Source organism: Cyprinodon tularosa, unplaced genomic scaffold (genome assembly GCF_016077235.1).
Source record: "Cyprinodon tularosa strain WSP-4 unplaced genomic scaffold, ASM1607723v1 ctg270, whole genome shotgun sequence".
NCBI classification, from domain to species: Eukaryota; Metazoa; Chordata; class Actinopteri; order Cyprinodontiformes; family Cyprinodontidae; genus Cyprinodon; species Cyprinodon tularosa.
This window is the reverse complement of record NW_024038975.1, coordinates 2,049,903-2,077,669: the sequence shown is the minus strand read 5'-3', so window position 1 is coordinate 2,077,669 and position 27,767 is coordinate 2,049,903. Positions and strand designations below refer to the sequence as shown.

At 37.3% G+C, this 27,767-nt stretch overlaps 1 protein-coding gene across 4 annotated transcripts in view; it reads left to right on the top strand.

The window, feature by feature from the left end:
- Positions 1–17,107, top strand: part of myo16 (myosin XVI) — a 128,544-nt gene extending 111,437 nt beyond the window's left edge. For 3 of the 4 annotated variants that reach the window (XM_038289661.1, XM_038289662.1, XM_038289660.1), the window contains exons 31-35: positions 663–1,036; positions 2,224–3,468; positions 7,044–7,196; positions 8,132–8,214; positions 16,616–17,107. In XM_038289661.1, coding sequence (XP_038145589.1) covers positions 663–1,036; positions 2,224–3,468; positions 7,044–7,196; positions 8,132–8,214; positions 16,616–16,777 — 2,017 coding nt within the window. In that variant the 3' untranslated portion in view covers positions 16,778–17,107. Of the gene's footprint in view, positions 1–662; positions 1,037–2,223; positions 3,469–7,043; positions 7,197–8,131; positions 8,215–10,300; positions 10,406–16,615 lie in introns of all 4 variants that reach the window. The other variant, XR_005281177.1, reaches the window with a different exon arrangement.
- The last annotated feature ends 10,660 nt before the right edge of the window (positions 17,108–27,767 follow it).

Here is a 27,767-nt window from a genome sequence, read left to right as displayed (position 1 = left end):
AGATGCATTGTGGGAAATTTCAATTCCACTACTTTTTCATGCGCTAGATGTTGGGATACTCATCTGAAATGGCATAATCACTATATAGGGATTAAGGTGGACATTCGGACACAGCCCTTGTTCTTATTCTCATAACATCTGCTTATGGGACAGGAGCAGAGGGGCTAATAACAAACTAACTGTTATCAGCTGAGTCATGTTTTCAGTTGCCTGACTTTTCTTTTTTATTCTTGAAATGCCTTTCTGGATCCCCCTCCTCATATAGGCTTAGTTACCCCCCGACCTGCGTTTGCAGAAGTAACAGATGGCTGCCTCAGATTAGCAGAGGAAATATCAAGTTAGATGTTATCCAATTACACCAAGGAGATTATATTTAAATCCTAATCGCTTTGACTGTTTTCATGAAATTGCTTCTTTGGTTGTTTTTTCTTTAAATATTACTTAATTAGGGTTTATGTTTTAAGTATACTAAATATAAGATACATATTTATTAAGTCATAAAGCACTTTATTATGTGTGAGAGAGAGGAAATTCTCAGTATGTTAATGGACATAAATAGTTTTAGGGTAGTGCTAAAGATACTGTTGGGATCATACACAATTTTAATCTTAGGCCAAGTATTGCTCTCTGCCCCATATTGATTCTTTTTCCTTGTTTTTCAGGATGGTGGAGAAGAGCGGAAAAGTCCATGAGGGTCATGTCACTGCAGGAGGCAGAATTATTCGTCACTTTCGTTCCAGCTCAGTACCCATTCCCCTTGCTTTGGACAATATGGTCCATTTCTCTGCTAGTCCACCAGTCAAACAATCATTGCAGCAGAACGTTGAGGACGGAGCAGGAAGTGGGAGTCTGTCCTCACCTCGCAAGCAACCTCCTCCCAAACCAAAGAGGGATCCCAATACTCGCCTAAGTGCGTCCTATGAAGCTGTTAGTGCAGGGTTGACAATGGCTGCCAAAGAAAGCTATACTCCAGAGGGGTCCAGTTCACCTGCTGGAAGCCCTCCTAAATCCCAGCTGTCCCCCAGTGACCCAGCAGGTACATACATCTACTGCAAAACTAACTATTATCGTTGTAAATTTTTTGTTAGAGATCAGCTAGTGTTCAAAATTTGATTTTTAGATTTGCTAACACCTTTAGTGGTGAATTGTTATTAAAGAAAAACAGAGGTGTAAGAAACTATTTGAAAGTGACACGTCAGATAATGTTTTATAACTTTTTAACTTGTTTTTGAACTTTTTTGGAATGTCAAACACTCTATAACAGAATGCTAGAGTTCTGCAATCACTCCTTATTTTACTTCTTCTCTTCATACTTGTCTTTTGTTCTTATCTTATCTTATCTTTTGTTTCATTCTTGTCGGAATCTGAATGCATTTTTGTTTATTATATCTTGCCATATTCAGTTCATTTTGCTTTGTGGGGTTTCCCCCACAAAGCAAAATTAAACCATTACACCTTCACTCCCATGCTTCACAGTTGACATGATGTTCTTGTACTAAAATGGTTAAATGGGTTTTAAACAGACAAGCCTTCTGTTCTCATGTTCAGATAATACACTTGTAGAAATTTAGCCCCAAAGAATATTTTACCAGAAGAATAGTTATTTCTTTACATTATTTTTTAATAATCCTTAGTGTGGTTGTTATGTGTGCCATTGCAATTAACTTCTTCAACTGCACGTTTTATGCTAGCTAAACTTTGTCAGTCTCTGATTGAAGAAGGAGCCCCAAAATCTTATATATAGCCTATATACACTCTTATATATAAGCTGATGTGTGTCATTTTAGACATTGTAAGTAATAATAATAATAATAATAACTTTGATTTATATAGCGCCTTTCAGGACACCCAAGGTCGCTTTACAAGAGGTGAAGTAAGGGGGGTAGGGACAGGGAGGGGGTTAGGAAAGGTAGGCAAACCAGGAAAGATAAACGGATAAAAGGAGAGGTAAAAAGGATAAGGGATAAAAAAGGTCGGATGCGAGAAGCGGCGACAAACACGCCAGCGTCCTCTCAGCGTCCTCTCCCAGTGAAGTGAAAATAAATGTCTTGTTAAATAGGCTCAATATTGTGTCATGCACAATTTCTCTAATTAACAATCCTTAGATTCAAATATGTTCCAAAATCCAACAGGCCACTATAGAGTGTATGTGTTTTGTTTTTATCTTGCAGATAGCCTTGACTTGATTTGTTTCAAAATCCCTTTCTTTTATCTTTTCCTCAGCCAAGCCCCGCCCCCATAGTGATGACTACACAACTATAAGAAAAGTACCACCACCCAAGCCTAAGCGCAGCCCTAACACTAAGTTGACAGGCTCATATGAGGAAATCAATGCTGTGGCACCTCTGCTTCACCAGCTACGCCCTGCTGATGTAAAACTGGCCCTGCTTTCTCGTTGCGGGGGTTTCGGAGGAATCGGCCCGATGCAGAGAGCGGCTTCTTTAGATGCACCAAAAGGAGTGGCCCTCAGCTTATACAAGGGCCAAGATGAAGAGGATGTATACATAGAAATGTTAGGGTCTCAGCCACGGGCTCGTAGTCTCCAGGAGCCCCCTGACAGCCCAGAGCTGGTTGACTCTGAGGCTGTCTATGAGGAGATGAAGTATCTCCCACCTGAAGATGGCGGAAATCCTGTCCCTGCTATCACCAAGGCAGCCAAGCTGCAAACTCTATCCTTGGGCTTGATCGGACTGGGTTTATCTCCTCCAAAAGGTGGGGAGAACAAACAAACATCAGCCAGTGCCAATTCTGCAATGGATGTTTCTCTTACACCAGGCCTGTCTGGCGGAGTTTCTTCCAAAGCTCACCTTGGCAAAGATGGTAGCTGTGAGATTCCTGCTCCTTTCCCCAACTTACTCCCTCACCGCCCTCCCCTCCTGGTCTTTCCTCCTTCACCTGTTACCTGTTCTCCTGCATCAGATGAGTCACCACTCACCCCCTTGGAAGTAAAAAAGCTGCCTGTTTTTGAAACTAATCTAAACTATGCCACAGGGCCAGACAGCCCTCTGTCCCCACAGTTTTCTCGCCAAAGGGCTGATTCTTCACCTAGTCTTACAGTCCTAATGCCAGAAAAGAAGTCTACTCCTCCACTGACCCCTCCACCACCTCCTCCTCCCCCAAGTGCAGCACCTCCTCTCTACAGACCCCCTTCACACTTCCCCTTCCCACCTGAGGCCAACTTCCTTGCTCTGACTCGTGCAGCATCTGTCAATGGGAGCTCAAACTCCCCCAAAATCTCCTCTCAAAGGGCAGCTGTGGAGCCACTGGGGAAGCCGCCTCCCTATTCTCCAGTGAAGATGTCTCGACCTGAGCCACGGAGGGCACACTCTTGCTCATCGTCACCGCTGCTGTTTAACCCAGCCAATGGCAGACCCCTAACTAGCCCCCTAGATGAGCTCAACACTCTGTTCAGTTCAGGACGCAGCCTGCTGAGGAAGTCGACACCCGGTCGCAAAATGAGAGATGGAGGTCTGTTAATAATAAAATACCCTTGTTAATTTTCTATTTTTTATAGCCACTGGCAAAATTATATTTTTATTCAGTTGCTTAAGATGTAGCTTGCAACATGTCTGTCCTTTAGTTCTTGTTTTGTTTGCCAATTTTGCACAAAAATGTATATGGCAACATCCTGCAATTATTCTCACTAGACATAGTGAACATGTCTCTAGCACAGCCTGTGCCATTACCATTATTCCAGTAGTAGTTAGAAAAGAAAAAAAGTAAAGAAAAGAAATCCCTAGGCTTTGCAAAAACAAGAAATAAACTTCTTAATTAAGTTACAGCATGAGCCAAAGTATATGTAATGCCAGTGCATTAGCATAGCACTTAATTATTAAAAGGTGATACAAGCAGAAAAGGGCATCTAATCATTTGTACAGGTGAATAATATAAATGGAAACTAGTCTGATGGAAAAGGGAAATATATAGAAAATATGTTCAGTGTTCAACTTGGCTCTTAGGTCAATGGAGACAAACTCTGACTTAAATACATATAAAATAACCCTAACGGCTGATTAAAAGGAATTAGTTCCTGAAGCACTCTGTATCCTTCAATGATCAGTATATTAAAGGGGCTTCTACAGATGGTAGATTATTTCCCCTCTGAAACCTGCTGAACTTGGCTTAGAAGTGTGCCACTTGTGGTGCTTGTCTTTCGTTTATTATCGGCTAGACAGGCAACCTCTCCCAACAAACAGCAACTATTAAGCTGCCACGGCTGATAGAACACAGTAGCGACATGCAGAGTTTTGATGATCTCTGCTGTCATTGAAGATATTGGCCACTGGTGTGCAATGTCTCTGTGTGATTGGTCTAGTCCATATTAATACCAAGATGTGTTTCCAGATAGCTAGGGCTGGAGATGATGGTGATTTTCATGTCTTCCAGGCTAGCATGGATTTGCTACCATGGATCTACAGTGTCTAAAGTCTACTACCATTTCCTGTGTAAAGCCGGGGATGGTGGTGGTTGCAGCAGTTAAAAATAATATGATTTTGTCCCTGTACAAACAACCTACAACTAATAAATAATCAGAAACTGTATGAAAACAGGCACTCTTTGGGTTGGAAGATAGATGTATAAAGAATGAGGGAGGATTGTTTCCTGTGGGCCTTCTACCAAATCTCTAAATATGGAGACACAGGTAACTACATACGCTTTTCAGTGGATTGGTATACATTCGGATTTAAATAGATAACTATTGATTGTTACCTTTTCTTCACGTGGGAGCATGGATAATGTATATATTTTTGTGCAGTTGTGTTTTGCATTGACTCTTTCTGATTTCTGTTTTCTCCATTTGAATGGGTTAATGAGATTTATTAACCATTTATTTACCTCCCACGCAGTAGAAGCATATCAAAGTTGAGATAAAACCTTGTTTTGTATACAAAGTGAAAGCTTGTTGTTTTAGTTGTGCTTGTTTTAGGAGGTTTGGGAATTGGGTATTCTGATATTTACAACGTTAACCCTGTTTTCCATATTATTGAAATATACTGTTAGAGTATCTGCACATGTGGATTCTAAATCAGCTCTGTTAAATGTAGGCAAATTGGTTATTGCACCAAGCAATTCAGTGTGCTACATGCAGTGCAGACAAAATCCTAAAAAAGTAGGGCAGACATTTATGTCAAAGTTAGAGCTGTTGAATGTCAGCAGGTCAGAGTATGCAAACCCAAGAACAGATTGCTTTGCAGTGTTGTAAATATTCTGATGCAATCTTAGCAGAACTCTGTCCTATCAGCGAAGATAGAAATTCTGCTATCCAACTGTGTTTCCTCAGAGTGTGTAACTTGGGGCTTTGTTAATAATGTATGAGCAGTAGAATGATGAGGATTAGGCATTAAATATTCAACACCTCACTCATGTTTTACTGAAAGGAGTGTGAATGTTCTGAAGCAGCGAACAGTACAACCTGGTCAAATATCTAGAGTGCAAGTAAAAAAAAAAAAAAAAAAACTCAAGCAGAGTAAAGGAGATATAGCTTTTAGTCCAAACAGATGATAATTTTTCTCTTGCCTTATTAAGGAGCTGCTCGGTGTGCGTATCAAACTATTGCATCATGCGTCTATAATGGTAAAAATTTCAGTGAGCGGGGTGCTAACAACCTTATAAGACACTGTATGCGAGCAAGCGTGTATGATGACGCATTTGCCCCACATCACATCCTGTACTTGACTCTTCGTCAGCACCTGGACTGGAGCAGAAAAAGCACTGGCATCATGGAAAATGGTGTGTGTGACAGAAGGCCGGGCGGTGGAGTATTTTGAGCAGCCAGACCGCGGCAGCCGCCTTAGATCTAAGTGCATAGGGATGCCTATGGGTTTAACAGGACAAGCCACTTCCGTTCCCTCTGGGTAGTTAAATGACTGAATGTGATACTCAGCTCTGGGGAGCAAGCAGAGGTTACAGTTGCTATCCCCAACATCTCTGTGAAGAACAGCTGATTCCCCCGCTGTGTATACCCCTCCTTATCCTCACCCCGATGGTATGAGAAAACCACAGAAATGGCTAAGAAAGAGGACAGGTGGAATTTGGGTTCTCCCACAAACCTGTGTCATAAAAAAGACATATGATTAAAAGAAATGAGGAAGATAAGCTTCCAGTTCTACTTCACTGCGTTCCCTAGAGTCTGACTTTGACTAGATATGATCATTCGTCTCTCGGATACAAACTTTAACCCTGGAATCTATGTTACAGTAGTCGGCTAAGCATGTAGTATATTACGGTATCATGTTACTGGGTGGGGGTAGGTGCAGTGGGGCAAAAGCCAGACATTATTAGTGAAGGACATCGGCTGATGATATACTGGCACACAAGTCAAGACGCTTGTGAACATATAGAAACCTTGATGACTTACAATACAAGCTGTAAAGACACTTAACAACAAATTGCGAAAATGGAAACTTTTCAAATACCCTTTGAAGCTTCTCAAATGTAGTGATGAATTCAAAAATATAAAAGTTTTTCACTTTAGGAATGATTAAACCATTTGTGTACACTAAAAACGATCTTTTAATACTGTATTAAATCACCCTTTACAGTTATTTATTACAAAAGATTTTTAAAGCCCTCAAACGAATAACTCCTCTATTTACCACAGCATCGAGCATGAGTTATCATTTGGTCTTGAATCAGAATATTGATCTAATACATTTGGCCAATTCAACTCAAAGTCAGAATTCCATTTCAAGAGAGCACATGAGAGGATCTAGGACTCTGGATGACCCAGAGAGATTTTGCAAACATGAATGGTGAAAGATCTCTTTCACTGTCTGTCACACGTGTGAAATTAGAGAACTATGTAGAATTGAAAAGTTCCTCAGTTCCCTCTTTAACTAGAATTGTATGAAATAGTATGAATTACAAAAAATGTTTAGGTCAAATTCATTTTACAGGAAAGATGCACTATGGAAAAAGCCCTCGAGACCCTTAATAAGAGAAAGGCTAGCACAGTTCACAATCTAGATGTCTGTTGTCTGGTTTCTGCTAATGTGATTTGTGCATGCATGTAATATATTTCTCTCTGGTTTTACTATTTCTAGGATTCAATTCAAACATTAATTTGCCAGGGAGAGAAGAAAGTGGCTCTGCACCCACTTCACCATCTCTGCAGCTACAAGACAAGAATGCCAACAACCACTCTCTGCACTCCTCAAGCCCTCTCCCTATTGAGAACGGCAACCAAATATCTAATGGTAAGATTACAAGGCTTTACATTTTACACTTTGACTTTCTAAAGCATAATCTCCTGAATTCATGGTTTGCTTAACGGTATACTGTTAGATCAGTCAAGGTTTAGGGAACTCCACATTCCTCTTCTATAGCTTTACAAGGTACAGTACTTCACTACTCCCTGGTTTTATAGCGAGTCAATTTAAATAAAAAATACCACCAGGCTACTCTAACTTTATTGATTGTAACCTCAAGAGTTCACGAAAGTATTAAAACACTAAAAGTCAAGGCAAGAATTTACACCTATTTGGAGTATAGAAATATACAATGCAAAAGACTTTTTACAAAAGGAACACATAGGACAGTCAGTCTGATTTATTTTATCCTTAAGTCAGACCAAGAAAATGGTGAAACTCTTAGAGCTACATCTCTGATTAGCATACCTTCTTAAAGTAGGAGGGTTCTCCAGCTAACACACTTAGTGTTGACCAAAACACAACCAATACATAACATTTTTTTCATTGGACATAATTTTTATAGGTGTTATGCTATATATCCATCCATCCATTATCTGACACGCTTGTCCCAATTGGGGTTGCGAGGGGTGCTGGTGCCTATCTCCAGCTGTCTATGGGCGAGAGGCGGGGTACAACCTGGACAGGTCGCCAGTTATGCTATATATATATCTTTTTAACTAAAGTTTAGATATTCATTAGCTTTAAACTCTAATTAAAACTGACCAAATAATGACTAGATATTTGGTCTAGTCACAAGCAATATACATTCCTTGTGTGATGAATTGATATGAAACTTCACATTAAATTGTTATGTTCAATTACTGAAATAAATTACTTTCTCTGCTATTTTCTTATTCATAGAGATGCACCTGTACTGTGAAAAGGATGCCACTTTTATTTTGACCCTCCAGTTATATGTTTGCTATTTCTAAAATATGCAGGATCACTAGAAGATGATACCAACAGCAAGTCTAACTCTAGCAGCACCTCTTTGCACAGACATCTGGATAGCCACCATACTCAGGTAAACACACACCTATATAAACATCTATGTAAAATATTTACCTGCTAGTATGTTATGTGCCGGTACAGAAAATGTAAAGTTTGTTTTCATAATATCTCCATTTCAGTTTCAAGTGGTGTACAATTCCTGTATTTTGGCCTGTTAGCCCCAGAAGTCAATTTATTATGTTTAGTTACCTCAATTTGCAGACTTTGTGAAACGTTGGCCTTCATTTTAAGATCTGTTTACTTATAGCTGGTTACAGGGACACAAACATTTACTCACACACCTTCACAGTGGCACACACACACACAGCCTCTGTAATGATAGACGTTTTAGTGTTTGGGTTTGTTGACAAGTGAAGAGAAAAAGTCACCTTCTTAGGAACACCATGTACCTCTCATGATATCCGAGCTTTTTCAGACACTACAGACAGGTGTACTGTTACACGATTAAATTCATTGTCCTGTTCACTTGAAGCCAAACTCACACACATTCAAGTGAAAACTAGTGAAAACCGAGAGGTCCAACTAAGCAGTGCTGTAAATGTCAATGAGCCTAAAGCAGTAGGAAATTGAACTTGCATGACCCGAGCCGCAAACAAAAACTGTCAGTTGGGGTCATAAATAGATTCAGGCTTTCATACTGATTATTACGTGCTGTAATTTCACTTCAGGCAAGAACACCCTGTAATAGCCTTTTTTTTCTCCTAAAGATTAAATTCATCTTTTCCTTTGATCTGAGGCAGTTTTGCCATTGTTAACCACTAAATGGGGGAAAATTTGCTGAAAGAGTTCAACACAAATGAAATACCACAACATTCTCAGAATGTGTTTTATCTAACATTTTACACAATCAATTCTATGAATTTTCCCGTGTAGAAAGTTGGACCCAAACTCTTACCATCTCAGGCCTGGAACTGAAGACAGAGCTATCATTTATAGCATATTTTTATTAGTGGGATTTACAAAATGCTTGTATTTCTGGTGTAATCACTAACAACTCCATGAAAACAGGCAAAGTTAGCCCATGGCAGTATTACACAGCACATGTGCTGGTGAAGATTCTCAGTCATCCAGGGCATAGTCATTCCAAAATAGTTAAAAAACAAACCACTGGAATTTGTTTTCCAAGCCTGAAGATGATTTGTTTCTCATCCAGGAAGCATTTTCAATTCAAAATGTCTGGATAAGCGTTGAGTTCCAAGCTAGAGTAGCCCAACATGGTCCAACAAAGCCATGACAAGAATAAATCCAAGAATAGGTTGTATCTGTACTCTTGTTAATATCCTAGAATGTAGATATGAGGATAAAAGGCCAAGAATGAATTTGTAAATAAAAGTATATGAATACAGAAGGCATATAGATAACTATGGCCTGTATTGGCTTTTTATATCTGAAGATAACTGAGAAAATATGAATTCTGCAAAGCTTGGAATATGTTACCAAGCTAATAAACCTAAGATTAAATAATATTCTGATCATCTTATCATCAAACTAAATAAAAAGGAGCTGACACTTGCTTTCTGATTGACTTATTTCATGTTATTATAGAGTTAATGAAGAAATGCCTGTGATGTCATCAAGGTCTACTGACCAGGTGAAACATACCTGTCTAGAATCCACTTTATTATTAATTTAGATGGATATGAGTTTAAATTATGGTAGCAAGCTAAAATTACTCATTTATAGTATATAGTATAATCTAGAACATACAGATCAGAACATAGAGTGTTTATTCAGTAAAGCTAAGTGAATTTTAATCACATATTGGATCTGCACCGGATTTTGCTAAGCTGGAGGCGAAGGAATAAGCAAAGGACATGGTGTACCATTTTAAGACGAGCTCACAGGATTCACCTTTCATAAACCAACTCCACAAGAGGTGTGAAAGCACCCTGTGTTCCTTCTTTAAAATCCTGTGACTGAGGAAACGTTTTTCCCCTGCATTTATAGCCAACTTGTGTGTATGCAAGCAAAATGATAATGTGCTGGTATTGCTATTCACAATATTTCTAGACGCCTGAGGTAGATTCCAACTAACATATCTCATCTTCTCTACAATTCTAACCTTCTTTTTGCTTTTTTTTGCTTTGTTTATTTTCCAGAGAGGGCATCTTAATTTTTCTCCATTTGGTGCAGGGGCTGCCCTCTGAAACAGAGAGGCTGGTCTGGGGGGCTTATTGGAAACACTTTCCAAATGTAGGGATGTGGTGAGTGTGTCACATCCATGCTGCTCTTCAGTGTGACAGTAATAGCAGTGTTTTTCATAGAAATTGGGCAAAATCCTACTAGTTCCTAAGAAAATTGGGTGAAAGTCATTAATAGTCTAGTTATCCATGGAGCCTGAGTTTTTTTATGAGCCATCAAAGCCAAGGAAAGAAGATCACAATGTTCTGATCATTAACTTTTACATAAAATAGGGGAATTCTCTGAAGGGAAACCTGTGAAAAGCACTGCTTCTGCTTAGCTTCATCTATAGATCATCTGCTCCACCAAAAAGAATACGTTGGTTTGACATTCTTCATTCCTCCACCTTTATATGTTATTCGCTTTTTTAATTATTAGTATTCTTTGGTGATTCTGCATCAGTGCATAAGTCAAGAACCATGTTACCTTATTTATGCTTTTATTTAGAGCATAAAGTCATAAAAAAAATTCATTTTGCTCATTATTATTAAACTCATTATTTCTGTTCAGGAGGCAAGAAGAAAACCATTCCAAAAACATGAAAACGTAGCTGTGAATATTGTTACTGATAGAAATCTGAAGATGTGATGCTATTTTGTGTCTTTGAAGTTTGGAGTCATTTTATAACCCTTATTTTTGTGTACAAAATAGGCTTTTTGTCTCTCCTCATAACTGCCCTGGGGATGTTTCGTGGAATTAGTGATTGAGCTTACAGAGCTACCTCCAAGTTTAAAAAAAAATAGTTATGCTGACCAGTCACCAATAAGAGTTTACGTAAAGCCACATCCCTCCATCTGCTTATGACTGTGTCACACCTTTTAGTCAGTGTATGCTGGACGTCCCAGAATCTTCTAAAGTGCTGGCATAGGCTGAGCTTTCTATGTAATTTTTTTATTTTTGGGGCGTATACATAGCGTATGCATAATGAGTCCAGAACTTATGTCATATCTTATGCATAAAGCATGGCAGCATAATGCCCATGAAATTTCACAAGACAGTGTCCTGAGGGGAGCAGCGTTGCACCCAGCCTGCACCCGGCCTGAATAAAATGATTTCTGTGATCGCGTTATTAACCTAACTGCTGTTTGCTGCCTGCCAAGAAGGAAGGAAGGAAGGAAGGAAGGAAGGAAGGAAGGAAGGAAGGAAGGAAGGAAGGAAGGAAGGAAGGAAGGAAGGAAGGAAGGAAGGAAGGAAGGAAGGAAGGAAGGAAGGAAGGAAGGAAGGAAGTTGGATACAGATAGAATTAATGTGTGTCAACGATCACATAACTTATGGACCACGTATGAGCATACGCTGGCATACATGCTTGCCGTATGTCAACATGTGCCAGTGTGTTTCAGCATGTTCATGACTTATACAAAACGTACCCATAACTTATAATGTATGCCAGAGTTTTCGGGAGATTTTTCATACGTCGGCATATGCTGGCTAAATCGTCAAGGTGTGACACCACCATTACAAACACTTGCAGATTAGTTTGCAGCTTTGGGTTTAATTATCTGCCTTAGTACATCTGCATAAGGCAAGAAAGGAAATTAGGGTCCAACTCACAGCTTTCAAAATGCATCATGACTACAATTCCCATCAGGCCCTATTCATAGATAAATAAATCAAATTCCCCACAAAGTGAAGGTTGCAATTCTCAAATACAGCCAGAAAAAGGCCACAACTCTCTGATTGATCCATCTTTGATTTTAATTGCTGATTACCTACTTTGATTTCTGCGTTGCTTAATTCGGTTTTTGATTTGCTTTTTAAACCATTTACAGGCCATTTTCCCTGATTTATTAGTCCATGTTATATGTAATTAGGAACTGGGCTTTATTCATGCATATCTAATGCCTGTAAAGCCTTACACACATTTACATTTGTTAAATATTCTGTCTTTTCTGTTCATCACAGCTGAAATATTGCAAATACTGCAAGGCAAAGATAAGAGAATAATACTTTTCTGATGGATTTTGAAGCAGTTTCAATATAATTAATTTGTTCATTTCCACCAAATTAGATTCATGCTGTGAATATTTTTGTCTTTTAACTCCATTCCAACTATGTTTGCAAAGGATTTTTATAACTAATAAGAAAAAAGGATGTTAGAAGATAAAGGGAGAAAGTTGATTACTCTGGTTTGTATTTCTCTGTAAGTGCAATCAAGGCTAATTATATACCAAATTGACAGACAGCTGAGTGACTGGAGACGACAAAGATTGATAGTTTTGTTTTTCCCCTCAGTCAATGTCTCAGTAAAGGCGGTGACATTTAAAGTAGCAGTCCTCACATGTTTGCTTCCTAGAAGCATTTGGCACACCGCATTCCCATTTCTGAAACGTATGAGAGGGACGAACAGTACGATACTCTATCTCTGTAAAAGATAGTTTTGAGAAAAAATCTCACACAGAAGTGATCTACGTTTGATATTTTTGGTCTTTTCATCTTAATAATCTGCTCTTCTAATAGACAGATTTGGAAGAACACTTGCAGAAATATAATGATTTTTTTTTTTTTTTTTTGTACGAAGTCGTATAAATAAGGTATACCGAAAGTCATGTTTAGTGTTTGGCTGAATACTTTATATATTTTGACATAATCTTGGGATAATAATAAAAAGGATGTTTTTCTTATAATTATATTCCAAGATCAGAATCCAATGTTTTCAGTATATCAGTATAATCAGTATATTATAATCATCAGGTTACAAGCTTTTAGAAAGAATTACCTTAGCCCATTAGCCCATATTCATGTAGCACAAGTAGTTTATGTTAACACAATATTCATAATATTCGCGAAGCTCAGCTTTTCTTTTGATATAAAATGGATACAGTTAGACATAAGAGAAGATATTGAAATATAAGTATATTTTTTCATATTCTATTTCCTCTTTTGTTATTGAATGGGAAAAATGTAATTCTACCTTTTTCGAGAAGTATTCAAACTGAAGGAATCTCTAAAACTGCAGAACACAATTGTTAATTGGAAAATAAAGTAAGTAAGGGTTATTAAAGTTTACCCTATATATATATATATACATATATATATATATATGTATATATATATATATATATATATATATATATATATATATATATATATATATATATATATATAGTCCTAGAATGATTGTTTAAGTTTAATTCAGGATATACAAGCTTAATGCACCAAAATCAGTAAAAACCAATTGTTGCTTTAACACCTACAGAATGGAATATTACTCTGTTTCAGATTACATTTGGTCCCAGTCAAAATTATTGTAAAACTGACTCTGTAGCCAGTGTCACATTTTCAGTTCAATCCAAAACTTGCAGATTTAAGGCTGATTTATACTCAGAAACCAGGTCATCTGCATGTGTGTTGCAGTGAATGCAGATGTGCCGCTGCCCCTGCTGCAGACACTCTGCTGCACCTCTCCAAAACTGTTGCAGACCGCAGACAGTACTGCAAACAGGAGGCCTCTGATTGGTCAAATCTACATCCGCTCTACACTATCCGTATTTCCTGTTTGGTATCTTACCGGCCTGTTTTGTTTGTATGACTGCCATTGCAGAAAACGATTCGTGAATTCAGACTAGAGTGGTGTGTGAAAACGCTGAGACCCTTTTTCCACCTGGATCCTCGCTCTTTTTCGCCCTCATGTCCCTCCTTTGACGCACAAACTTGCCCCCACTTTCTCCCCGCCTCGGCCGTATCTAGACCACAACTAGTTTGTGATTTTCCCTCTTGCGTTGTGGCATGGAATACCATAGTGAAGACCATGTTTCAATATTGGGCATAAATCAAAAATATGTGACAAGCTCACTGCGACACACTGCTGCGGGTGTATAACTACCCCTTTACACTCAGTATACATGTAAATAGGTGGACTTGAAGTCCCATTTTTTTTCACTGTGTTTTTAAGGCCTATCGCTGCCATGTCTTGTCAAATCAATAATTAATCTAAGTTGTGTTTAAATTGCAACTGGTCCTACAGTCCTTTATTTGTAGAAAACCATATAAGAAAGTTCATGCTGATGCTGTACTATCATAACCCAATAAACTTGTTAACATATAGCAGATTGTAACACCTTGTCCCACTGTCATAGGTGTGGATTAACACCTTTGCTAGTGCTTTATCAAGCTGATCCATCAATTTCCGGAAATCTTAGGTTTAATTTAGAATGGATAATTACAGAAGAGAAGTTGGTAAGAAAATGCCAAATTACATCACAGATGCTATCCAATAATTTGTGTCCTAGGAAATGCTTGTATTATTGTGTAATCATTTAATGCCACATTCACATCTTATCCGGTTATGTAGCTAGAAATCTTTTGGAGGTTATTGCATGAATGTTCAAAATTCTGCAACAGCAAGGTTAAAAACTAGAAATCTCTTAATATCAATAACAGTAAAAAAATATTTTCGATCCTTCTTGTTTAGATGTATGTGTGTTTATGTGAGCACATGTGCAGTCATGCTTTGCAGAAGGTCATGGTGTTCCCTCTTGTCTGCTGTTTCAGTAGCTGATGTTCCTGGCTGGCGCCAAAGCATTGAATAACCTAACAGAGATGTGTAAATTATGGATTAGATTCCTTAGCACTCTGCTGCTGCAGATGTTCAATCTGGGTATTTAAGCTTCTAGGGTTATCTGAAACATATGTCCAGGTATGTAACAGTATGTTGTTGCTGTTTGTGTATAATTGGTGTGGTGTTGTGACAATGTCACAGAAAATGTACAGATCAGAGTACTTCTGCAGGGCTGAAATATAATAAGTCCTCCTAAAAGTTTTTTTATGACATCCAATGGGTTTCTAGAGGTTATACAAAAATGCCTTTTGAGTTCCACAATTACCTGATTGATTGGTAAGGATTATAGACATCTTGGACATCCAGTCATCTGCAGGTACCTGGGTTATTGTTAACACATTAAACTGCTAAGTCTGTGAAATCAGGGATTATATACGACGGAGTATTAGGGCCACACATGAAGAGAAAAAATATTTTTGCCATGACGAGATTAAACTCGACATGTCGACTTTAAAGTCGCCCTGTCGACTTTAAACTCGACATTTCGAGAATAAAGTTGAAATGACTGACATGTTCTCAAATTCAGAACTGCGAGCCTGGGTAAGCATAGGGAAAGATGTTACGTTATTATTGGTAGGCCACCGCTTCCTGTGATGATTATATAGTTGCAGCACGTCAAAGACTACCTTCACTCTTAAAACGCAGACTGCAGCTGTTGAGCGCGGTTGCTCTTTTCTCCAAACGCAGACTGCAGCTGTTGAGCGCGGTTGCTCTTTTCTCCAAACGCAGACTGCAGCTGTGGAGCGCGGTTGCTCTTTTCTCCAAACTTTGGAATGTCGAGATTAAAGTCGCCACGATATATCAACTTTATTCTCGAAATGGCGAGTTTAAAGTCGACACGTCGAGATTAAACTCAACATGACATTTCAACTTTATTCTCGAAATGTTGAGTTTAATGTCGACGTGTCGACTTTAAAGTCGAAATGTCGAGTTTAATCTCGTCATGTCAAAAATATTTTTTCTCTTCATGTGTGGCCCTAATACTCCGTCGTAATTATAATATATGGGCTTAACCAAAAACTTAGCAGATCCTCATAATAGGCCCGTAACTCGGCCACGTAATGAATCACACCAGACACAAATGACAATAATTTTGCTGTTCTGTGCATCAATTAAAGAGCATAGTCTTGTTATATGCCCATACAAAAAAATAAAAATAAAAACATTTGATCATGATACTGTAAGAATACAACTATATACCAAAAATAATCCTTCCTGATGGTATTTTCAGCCTAAATAGAATTCCAGCCCTGGGGTGAGCAGACATAAACAGATATATGTGCCACCTGCGTGCAATATTACAGAAAGATCAGAGAGCCAGATTGACACAATGGTAGGTGCTACTTAATAGAGCCCTTCCGTCCTGCAATGCATCAAGGACAAGCAACAGTCTGTCCATGTCAGAGACTTCAATATTAATTTAAGAAACTAATTTGCAGCAATTCTTAGTTCAAGTAAATCTTCCCCAGAACCTCCTATCAAATCAACAAGAAGAAAAAATAGAAATAGAAAATAGAAATGATTGAATTCAGTCCCATCTGAACTTTTCATCCATATTTCTCATGAGCCATACATTTGCTTGATCATCTCATCTGTCAGTGTAAAATGTATTTTTCCTGCTATTCTCTCTTTCTAATCCAATCCAACTTCTCTTTTTCTTTACAATTTGCTACAGCAACTACGTCTGACCAACAAAGATGAAAGCACCACCCTCAGGGAGCTTCTGCGCTGGCGGCAAATGCAGTGTGAGGGGCAGAGTCGCTCTCAGCGGCGTTCTCCTCAATCCCCACCACTGCCCCCCACACTGCTGTGGACCAAAAGGAAGGCCTCCCCTTGATCCTGACACAGCTATGGAATCTGAAGTTACATCTCCCAACTTTTCAGTCAGAATATACTTTTTTCTGTATTTTCGCATGGGCCAAGAACCTTATTGTCCATGGGCTACGCTAATGCCCTGAGCCCAGAAGCATGTGCTTAAGCCCCTGGGCTGAGGCTTTTGCTTTTCCTGTATTTGCACTGACTGTGGAAGATACTCTACCTGATATGATATAAACTCAATGTGCACAGTGTCTATAAATGCATAAACAGCTGTTCCAGTGAAAGTGGGTTTTATCTTTTATTTTATTTATTTAAAAAAAACAGACATATAATAGATAAATTATTTTAACATGTCTATTTATTTTCACCAAAGCGATGATGTCCACATATTGGAGGCTGAACCTAAGAGCAAATAACTCAGGTCCTGAATGGGCCTTTTATCTCCTCAGTCTGTAATTGTGAATTGCTGCTGCGCACAAATGAGTTTCCTCCCCACAACATGGTGCTGATAATAGCAATGATAACATGCTGTCTTGTGATATTCCATTCAGTTCTTACATGTGCACATTGCGGTTCTTGCATGTGAATTTGTGAAGTTTACAAGCAAACCCAACACCTTTAGGAACTTCCAAGATTTTAGCATCCGTGTGGCCAGCTCGGGCCTGCTTAGGACCTAAGTGCTTCTGTAGCTATGGCAACAAGCTACCAGGGGTCAGGATAACCCCTAGTTTTATTCCGAAATGCACTTCTCTTCCTCCTTATTTACCAGCCTTGAATAAAAGCCCTCTGGTCGAATTCCAAGCCACTGCACGTACCTTTACAGTTAAAAAGAGAAACTAAAAAGGACTCTGATATGGTTCAAAGTGTAAATGTCTCAACAGAAAGGTATGTAGTTCATGTTGTGATCATGAAACTGTGCCAAAGTAAAAAATATGGCTGAGGCATTGCTGTAAAATATCTCTTTTGTTCTTTGATGTACAGACTGATTTAAATGAATAAGAAGTATTACCTCTGTTAGGTGATTATATGGACTGAGAAAATCACCGTATATAAAAGAAAAAAGGGATCTAAAGTAGGAACTTAACTCTCATTCTGTCGTCTCATTAGCGCTGTTAGGTCAGAACATATGAGGGCTCCATTTGAATCAAATTAATTAAACCCATAGAATTAAGTATTAAACTTTTTCTTAAAAAAATGCAAACCACTTCTTTTTTTGGTTTAGTTTATAACAGTGTCTTCCCCAAGAACTGAACATCCTGTCTTTTAATGCCTGCAGATCAGAGGTGCTGCTTTATCTAATCTTCAAATAAATTGTTTTTGCAAGATCACACTTTATAACAATGTTTTTTTTTTTTTTTTTTTTTACATCTCAAATAAGTGTTTATAGACATTCATGGGCCTAAAGAGTTTCCTTTTTTTCAGTTCATTCATTTTTTGTAACCCAAGTGCCAAATATGCTCTCAGTAATATTTATAATAATGTTCTGAGGCTAAGTACAACATAGCTTCATAGGTTTTTGTTAATCAATGAGCTTGTGGCATAATTCTGACTGGGTATTATTTATTTGCTTTTATTTGTGGGCCTAGAAGAATTTAAGGTAGCAGATTAGATTCTTGGCAGGTACAAGGTTTAAATAGTGCAGGAATCTTCAGTGAAGTTGTCTTAAAGCTTGGTTTATACTCGCTGCATAGAATGTGCCGTCCCCGCCCTAAGTGCGGACCCCGTGTGCAGCCCTGTTCCAAATGGGAGGATATAAAGTTGTTCTCCACAGACAAGTTTGCATGTACTGACATCAATTGTGGTCAAATGCAGTGTTGTTACTGTTTAGTCAGACTGAAAACAACAAACAGGGGTGAGTTTATTGGCCAAACTTGTGGTACAAACAAGGATTTAAGCTACTTTTTCAATCACATACAGCATACTTACAGTAAAGTGTGAAACAACTACCCTCAATATATATTGCATTCATCTTTTATTTAGTAAAACTATGTTTTTTCATATGTTATTTTTTGTGTGCAGCTGGTAAACCTATATAACCTCTTTTTTCTGTAGTTGCCATAAACACACCTACCATCCTTTAATGATTATAAATTTTAAATGAATAATACTGCGCTGGCCATTTTGGAAGCAGGACGTCAATTGTTCCCTTTTTTTTCTGCATTTCCGCTTTTTTGTTGATCACTGCCCCTCTCTGTCAACACTGGAAAAAATGGAAATCTAGATAAGTAATCTTTTCTTGAAATAAGTTCATTTGTTCTTGAATTGAGGAGGTAAAAGAGACATTTTGCCAATGGAACAAGACAATTTACATTTAAAATAAGAAAACACAATTGCATTATCTTATTTCAAGTGCATTTTAACTAATTATCTTATTTTAAGAGTGAAAATACTCATTCCATTGGCAAACTACCTCATTCACCTACTTAAAATAAGGATAAATACACCTAATTTAAGAAATATTTACTTTTTTCTAGAGCGTTTTTGCAGTGAGCGTGTTAAGCGTGTAGAGTGATTTTATGGGCTCGCACACAGTTCCACATAACAACCCAACGCATGAATATATCTTGGCCTTTAGTGCTTCCTGTTGTAAAAACCTAGTGTTTTAACCATTAAAACATATAAGATACGTCTGAAAAAATAGTGTCTAGAGTTCCTCTTTAATTATAATTTTCTTCCATTTGCACTGAACCTGTATCACTATCAATGAAACACTCACACAGCATGATGCGGCCACCACTTTGCTGATGCACTGTTCTCAGGCTTGTATTCCTTTGTTGTCTCACTGCAAAAAATAAAACCTAAATAAGTAGTTTTACTTAATATAAGTGCATTTTTTCTTGATTTTAAGAGAAATTATGACACACTTGGACAATGGAACAAGACAATTTACATTAAAAATAAGAATAAAACAATTCCATTGTCTCATTTAAAGTGCATATTATCTAATTATCTTATATTGGGAGTAAACATACTCTATTCTACTGGCAAATCATCTTATTTACCTACTCAAATTAAAGGTAAATACACTTAATTTAAAGCATTTTTACTTATTTCTTGATTGTTTTTGCAGTGATCGAGTGCAGATTTATTACATTGTAGATTAACAGAAGACGACATAGGAAAACAACTAGAAATCTGAAATAAAACTTTTTTTACTAGCCAATTAGTCATACATTGATAAGAACATTTAAAGTAGTTGTTGGAGTTTGCATTGCCAATAATTTGTATGATTGTATTTCTTCATTGTGTTTTACTGCTGCTGCCAATTAATGATTAGAGAGCAGGAAAATAATTCAGATTCCACCCATGAAATGTTTTTCATGTTCATAGTCTCTAAATAATTGAAATTAAATTGTGTATTTGTAAAACAGAAATCCCAGGATTTAAAGCTAGCATGAGCCTCTAAAGATTCAAGCTCCTAAAAATGCCTGTGTTGACATCTTATCAGATTTGTGTGTTCAGTGTCATTAAGAAGAGCTCACACACAGATCAAATGGACTTCTGTACAGATTCTTCCACTGTGTTCTTGTCCTCCAGTGACCTTTAACCCCACATCTATCCAGTTATCTCTCCTGCATTTGACCCCAAGTCGCAACCTTGTTTCCAACTCAACCCCCGCCCCCCTCCTGTGATGGATAAGATTCGCTTTACGGGTGTTTCCATGGTAACGTCAGTGTAAATAGTGACTGGTGTTTTAAGTCCTTTGCTTATTTTGCAGAAGAGCATAGAGACTGAAAGATGGACAAACAACACAGAAGTGGTGCAAAAAAAACAGGGTTTATCAAAACCCTGAAATTAAAGAATGTTTTTGGGTTTGATGCAATGACTGAGAAGCTGGAAGAGATTTATTTTAAAAATGTGATTATTTTCTTTTTTTTTTACAATGACTTGTTTATTACCGTTGTTTTTTTTCCCCCTATTTATTATCCCCCTCCCAATCCTGTCACTCTGCATTTTCTGTTTTTCTTTTTTACTGATACAAAACGGATGTTTAATTTTATTATATATGCTGTTGTTTACTCCACAATGTTAAAGTGGTATTTTGGTTGACCTTTGAATGGTGCAAGTGTTTCTCCATAGGTTCATCTTGGGAGATATGCCTGAATGATTAGAGATGCTAAGTATCAATAGCTCTAATTGATTTCTCATTGCCATCGATCACCCACAATGTGTCAGATTGATTCAGCCTTACAGACTAGAAGCACAAAGGTGCATGAGGATTTAGGGGATTTCCACCGACATATTCAACAGAGTATTTTGAAAGTCTAACTGCAAACATATTCCATCTTTGATTGTTGATGATATTCTTTGTAGCTTTGTGGTTATGCTCTCGCTTCTGAAAAGAATATACTTGACTGCTTAATGTGAATTATGTCCTTACCAGTTGTGTATGCAATTCACTTTTATGTGAGGTGGCTCACATTTACTCCATTATGGAAGTCTTGTGTGCCGCAGGAAAACTACAAACTCTGTCAAGAAACGAATGATGCAAACACAAGCAAAAGATAAGCTGAACTTTGCTGTTCATCTATAAAGGATACAAATTATTATTCCTAATGAGCAGCATTCAGGTTACCTGTGTGATTTTTGTGTATAAACCATGAAATGAGGCTTTTAGCTTGCATGATCAATATGTTTGGATTTCCCATACCATACACATGTTGAGGTGGAAAGAAATACAGACTACCGGTATATAATATGAAAAATATGTTTTTACCACACTGTGAACCCTTTGCCTCCTATTCATACTGACTGTCCACATTTAAGGCTGTCATGCACATTGTACACTCTGGCAGGTCAAATACTGCCATTCATCTCTCTTCAGCAGGAATCTATAAAACATCCCCTTAGAGATTAGCTTTCTGGTGCTACTATCAGCGCTAAATGGCAATTCTCATCTAGTTATTCTATTATTTCTGCATCTAAAGTAAGGGGAATGCCACTGCCTTTCATTGTTTTGTTACATGATTTTTTATTGTAATCCTCTTTTTGTACATGACATACAATATATTTTCATTTGCATATGAATGTGTTTGTGAAAAAAAAGAGTGGTATTTCGTAAATATTATCCCAATGTTTTATAATCCTCTACCCTGTATAGCAATAAAGCACAGCTGTGTCTATGTCTGATTCTCTTTGTGTGTACAAATAATATAAATACTAATCTATAGCTTATTTCTTTAGTTAAACAATTGAAACTGAAATCTGAAAATTGTATGGGATGTCCTTATTAATTTTTTTTGACTGGTTCACTGTCACATGATGCTTAAACGGCCTATTTTTTTCTAAAGGGTTAATTGGAAGCATTAGATTTTATTCAGTGATAAGAAAACTGAATATGTTTGTATGTTTAACGTCTTCATTTATAACTAATTATTCTAAATTATTCATTCTAAATTCATAATTCTATGTATTGTTTTGTTATTATAATCAATTTTAAGCTGTTTATTCTAGTCTTTTTTTCTCTTCCATTAGCACTTTCTTAGTAAGTGGTTTCTAAATAAAGCTGCACTATACTGCCAGACGTTTTGTGTCATACTACCAAATCAATGAATATTCCTATCACTCCCATGGATGCATATAGAAAAAAATTAATGAGGAAATATGTGACATACCTTCATGGGGGGGTATGTTCCTTTTGGTAAAACAGGGAAAACGATTCTTATTTCTTTTCAGTTCATAATTTTGTACAACATTCCATGGTCCTATTACATAATATTACCATACAATACATAGCAGTTTGAAATCTGTCCCCATCAGTTTTAGTCCATCTATCACATGCATGTTTTTTTAATGCATAAACCGTTATCTGGATGTGTAGTGATCAAAGCATTCTTCTTTAGCTTAGATTTTACCCCAAAAATTATACATTACTTTTTTCTGACATCTTAATTTTGGGTAGCTTTAAACTCTTTAACCATCATATCCCTCCTGGTTTTGGCTCCTTTTGTTTCAAGGTATTGCAAGTTTCATGTGGCTTTCTAACACCATTTATGATCTAAGCAATTACTTAAGTGCCAAAATTTACAGCTATAACCTCCAGGTTCTACTTTGGATGATCAGTTCTTTATGGGGATTTTTTTCTATTCCTGTTGTTTAGCAGTTGATTTTAGCAAGTTATTTTGAACATGCGATAGGGGAGCGTCTTTGTGAGGGTGTGTGCGTTACTGACTTAACTTTATATTGATTTACAGATGATGAAAGCTTTAAACTATGTAGTGTTGTGTGTCTTAGTGAACAACTATGTAGACTGACTGTATGAGTTTCTTTGAAGGGTTTTTGTTTGGTTAAAACCATCTGAATAAATTAGAATGGGGACTGCAAGATGATGCTTCTTATCCAACATTAGTGTCTGACCTCAAAAACCCTCCACATATTCCTCATCCCTCTTTTAAAAGAACAACTTTGGCAAAGTTTGAGGCGTTAAATCTAAAAATGGAGTCAAGATATCACTCAATTTAAGTGTTTTGTTGAAAATTTTGGGAAACATTGTATATGAGTAAAATTATTACATAAAGGAGGACGCCTATATCACTTTAGAAAAGTTGACTAAGACATATTGGTTGGTTAGCATTTCGGTTCTATTAGTAAAGGGTGCTGTATTGTCACCTGTGTACAACTGCGTTAAAGTACACACTAAATTAGTTTGTAAACACTCATTTGGGTCATGGATAAACTACTGTGTACCAAATCTTTATAGCCATAAAAAATAGCAAAAAAATTATCATTTCTGCTGCATAAGATGCTGACATGCATTAGGCCTATATTTGTCACTTTAGTATTCCTGTTTGAATAGTCATGCAAACATAACTAACCTCCTAAATAATGAATAAAATGTAGGGGGAAGTTAAATAAAAAGAGCTTCATCATACATAATGGTAATAAAGTGATGATACTCTTTCCATATGTAGCATTTGTTCCACTGATTTAGAGAAAGGGCAGCCACAAACAATCTTTAACCTGTGTTGATATTTAATCGTTAAGAAATTTTCTCAGTTGGTCACTTAAATCTACTCCACAGCCTCTTGATTTAAACACATTGGGGTTTCTATTTACAAATGTTCAGCCAAAGAGATTCATGCAGTCATATTCTCACACAATTTTCTTTGCCTTTTCTCTAAAGTCTTTTGGTGTGAAATACATGTGTGAAAACAAGCAGATCTTGTCTTAGTAAAGCGATATTTCCCAGGATGATGGGAGGCTGCACCTGAGGGCAATACGTAAGCAGCGGTAGTTTTTATACAAAGTCACGTCAAGACAAGCACAGCTTAGCCATCTAATTGCTTTAAACCTAAATAATTTGCCAGCATTATTTATTGGAATGTTTCTCCAAGCAGCAGTCGGTTGAACGCTGTGCCTTAGAGAATGGGAGCATGCGTTTGAAGTTTGTAAGTGCATGCCACTGTAAACATCTGCTGCTTCAGGGCGCTGAGTCATTTATTGCAGGGAGTGTACAGTGCATTCTCTGAAATAAAAAAAAAACATTCAGTAGCTTTCATCTGTCAATAAGATGATTCAGTATATATTTTTATCAGTAGTTATCATTCTAGTTATCTCATTATTAAGGGGAGATTAGAAGAATCACAAGAAAGAGATGTTATATACTTCCAAGTGGATTATATCACTTTGGGGGCTTGGTGGGGAGGGATGGGCTAATTTCAGATTTAAACAAATTCAAAATATTCAACGCCACAATGACAAAGTGCCTTCCTTTAACCCTTCAATCAGCCAGAGCTGCAAAGGAAGGATTTGGATCAAAGCCTGTCTGTCTATTAGAGAGGACCAGTCAAAGTTCAACTGACAACACGTACCAAAGGTGAAAAATTACCATTCACAGACACCTTCCTGACAGTCTGACTGAGCTGCTGCCATTTTTAACCATGCTTGGATGAATAATTCTTTCCCTACAGTAAAACAGAGCTGATTGGATATATACCCTGAAAATTTGCTGCTTGAATTGTAATTTAAAAGTCTAAGGTGAGAAATTGTTTTTGCACTATATTATAATTTGTTGCTGACTAAGAGGTAAAGACGTAATTCGATCGATTTTAGAATATGTTTTCAGTAAGAGGCTAGGAAAGCAGCAGTTGCAGCACTGTGTAGCTTGTAAACCTTTTATGATTTTTATGATACATCAATAGTTTAAGGAGATAAAGGTTTGCAGGTTTTGCTGTTGTTATATAAAAGTACTCAGAAATGCTCCCAAGTTCATCTTTATTACAGTAATTTACTACTGAAATACACCTAAAACTTTTTTTCAAAAATAATGTGTTGCTTACAGATGAAAAAAAAGAAAAACATCCTTGAATTGCGGCCTGCTTTTTTTTTTTTTTTTAAGTTAATGCATGCTTTAAATGATTTCCGCTCCAGCTGCAAATATAGTTTGAAGTTATTATGCTGAACACGAGAATGTGAGCAAACAGCATTTTCAAAGGCAGTAAATCAATTAGGTACATGGTACATGTAACTAGATCAGGGAGTAATTTAAAATTCTGTGAGCAGGATTCCAGCATAATTACCACAATCACTGAGGTAATGATTTCTCAACCCTTTCTTTGCCTTTTTTTTTTTTTTTTTGTGGTTTAATTTTCATTATGGAAATCCTGTAATTACACGTGTATTAATGCATATGAGGTTGACACATCACCATGTATGCAAATTTTTCACAGCGTTGTTGCATTGTTCTACATAATCTCAGTTTTCTAAAAAATAAGTTAAAGCAACCAAGATAAACTGTTTTTTTTTTTCTAACAGACATTTTAAAAAACATTTTATAATGCTACAGTAGTAAAGCAAACTGTGATTTATATAAGGTTTATTTAGCTTTGTAAATAAAATTATTCATGCAGTTTTTTACTATAGGATTACACCTGCTGAACAGCAATCAAGGACTTTGTGTTAGTGATTACAACAGCCGTATTCTTTTACTTTAACTTTCAAGACTTTCAATTGTAGATTTGCAGCTGTGCTTGATGTTACTGTTCTGACGAATGATCTGTTTTTGCATTCATGCATAGATCCACAGCCTACTAGTTAGCCTTTAAACTCATACAGAAAGAAAAGACAATTAGAAGTATTTTCATGACATAATTACTTTAGTCTTTGGCACTTAGACCTTGGCAAGAAACATTAGCGCTGAATTTTGCTTTGATATGCATGAACAGGAGTACAGAACAGGGATGTTTCCCCCAGGTCTGAAACTGGTGGTGGAGTGGAGATGGATGAAGTTGGTCTGTCCATGACTGCTATATGGAGAGATCCGGAGGACTGCGTGAGCTGATACTAGTGCTTCACTAGGGGACCTGAAAGATGGAAGTCCAGCTTGGATAACACAGGTTGAGAGAACCTGTCCATGATGAGCAAGCATGAAGCGACAGTGGAGAGAAAAATTCCCCATTGGGAAGAAACCTCTGGCAGAACCAGGCTCAACATGCCAGTCTTCTGCCGGACTCCTGAGATGATACAGGGAACGCTGTAAGAGTCAAGGAGGAATTATGAAGCTTTAGCTACGATGGTGGGTCAGGGTCATCTGAATCAAAGTCAGACATAAGTTCAACCCCAGCCTGCACTTGGGTAGCAGACTGAGATGTGGATTTGGAGACCCTTTTAAGATAAAATCTGGATGCTGATTAGTTTTCGTGGAAGTGTGGTTCAAATCTCATTGGCTTTTGTCGGAGGCAAGTAAGGATATGTAATCAGTTTCTTCAACTGATTTTCCGCCTAGGCTCCATTTAAACATTTAAAAAGGCCAATAATTTTGCGCTGTTTTTCTTTTTTTAAGTGTTTGATTTAAATCTATTTATCAATACCTCCGATGTACTAATGTACATTCATATTTGGTGGGCTTGTTAGATCATTTTGTTCTTAGAATGAAAAAAACATTTAGATACCCTGGTTAGCTTCATAACAGATAATATTTGATAATTGGTAGTCATTTTTTTCTATTATGCTAACATTTTCCTCCAAACTCATATTTAGTGTTATCAGAGAAAAAAAAAAATAAGTTAGACATCAGATTAATTCTCCATTAAAGAGACCCATGAAATGTCAACACATCTAATTGATTATTTCTTCAGGGCTTAGAAGATCCACCATTAGAGGGTCAAAGGTAAAGAGGAAGCTACAAAGTAAGCCCTGAATCAAACAGGGAGCAGGTTTTTGTTATTTGGGCCTCTTGATGTTTTCTACAACCTTTGCCTTTTGCTTTTTTAGATGTTTCTTTTTTTTCCCAGGACCGTGACAAACTACTAGTCCCTCTGGGAGACTTCAAAAAAACATTGATCATTTGGCTTTTATTTGTAATACAATAATAAAACATTTATACAACATGCAACTGCTTATGTATAACATTGGTGTCATAACATAGAAAATACTTACTAATAAAAATAGATAATTTCTTCATATATATACTGTACAGACCAAGAGTTTGGACACAACTCATTCAAAGAGTTTTCTTTATTTTCATGACTATGGAAATTGAAAATTCACACTGAAGGCATCGAAACTATGAATTAACACATGTGGAATGTGAAAGGTTAAATGATAGAAGCTAGGAACATGAGGTAGGGGCTCCAGTTAAAGGTATGAAGAAGGGGCCTCTATCTAGAAAAAGATAACCACAGTCATAAAGGTTGGCAAAATTGGCTGTGTGCTAATTGCTGATTGTTTTTCATTCCCTTATAACCAAGTCTTTTTTCTTTATCTCCACATGTGCCCCTTGAAAAGCCCCGGCGCCCCCTAGGAGAGGAGTGACTCACACTTGTACAAGCCCTGCTCTAGGGAGTTTGATTGGCTGATAAGCTGCTCATCATCATAGGGCAGGGAACATTGGTAATCAATAAAAACATGTTCCCTCCTAATTCTCCCATTTTCAAAGTCTTCTAGCAGAGCAGCATCAGTCACACACCATTACCTACAGGTGTAACAGCAGGATTAACATTTTACGGGTATCAGAGTGAAGTCCTACGTTGGCTGACGGGTGCAAATGCACAGTAAAAGACACAATGAGC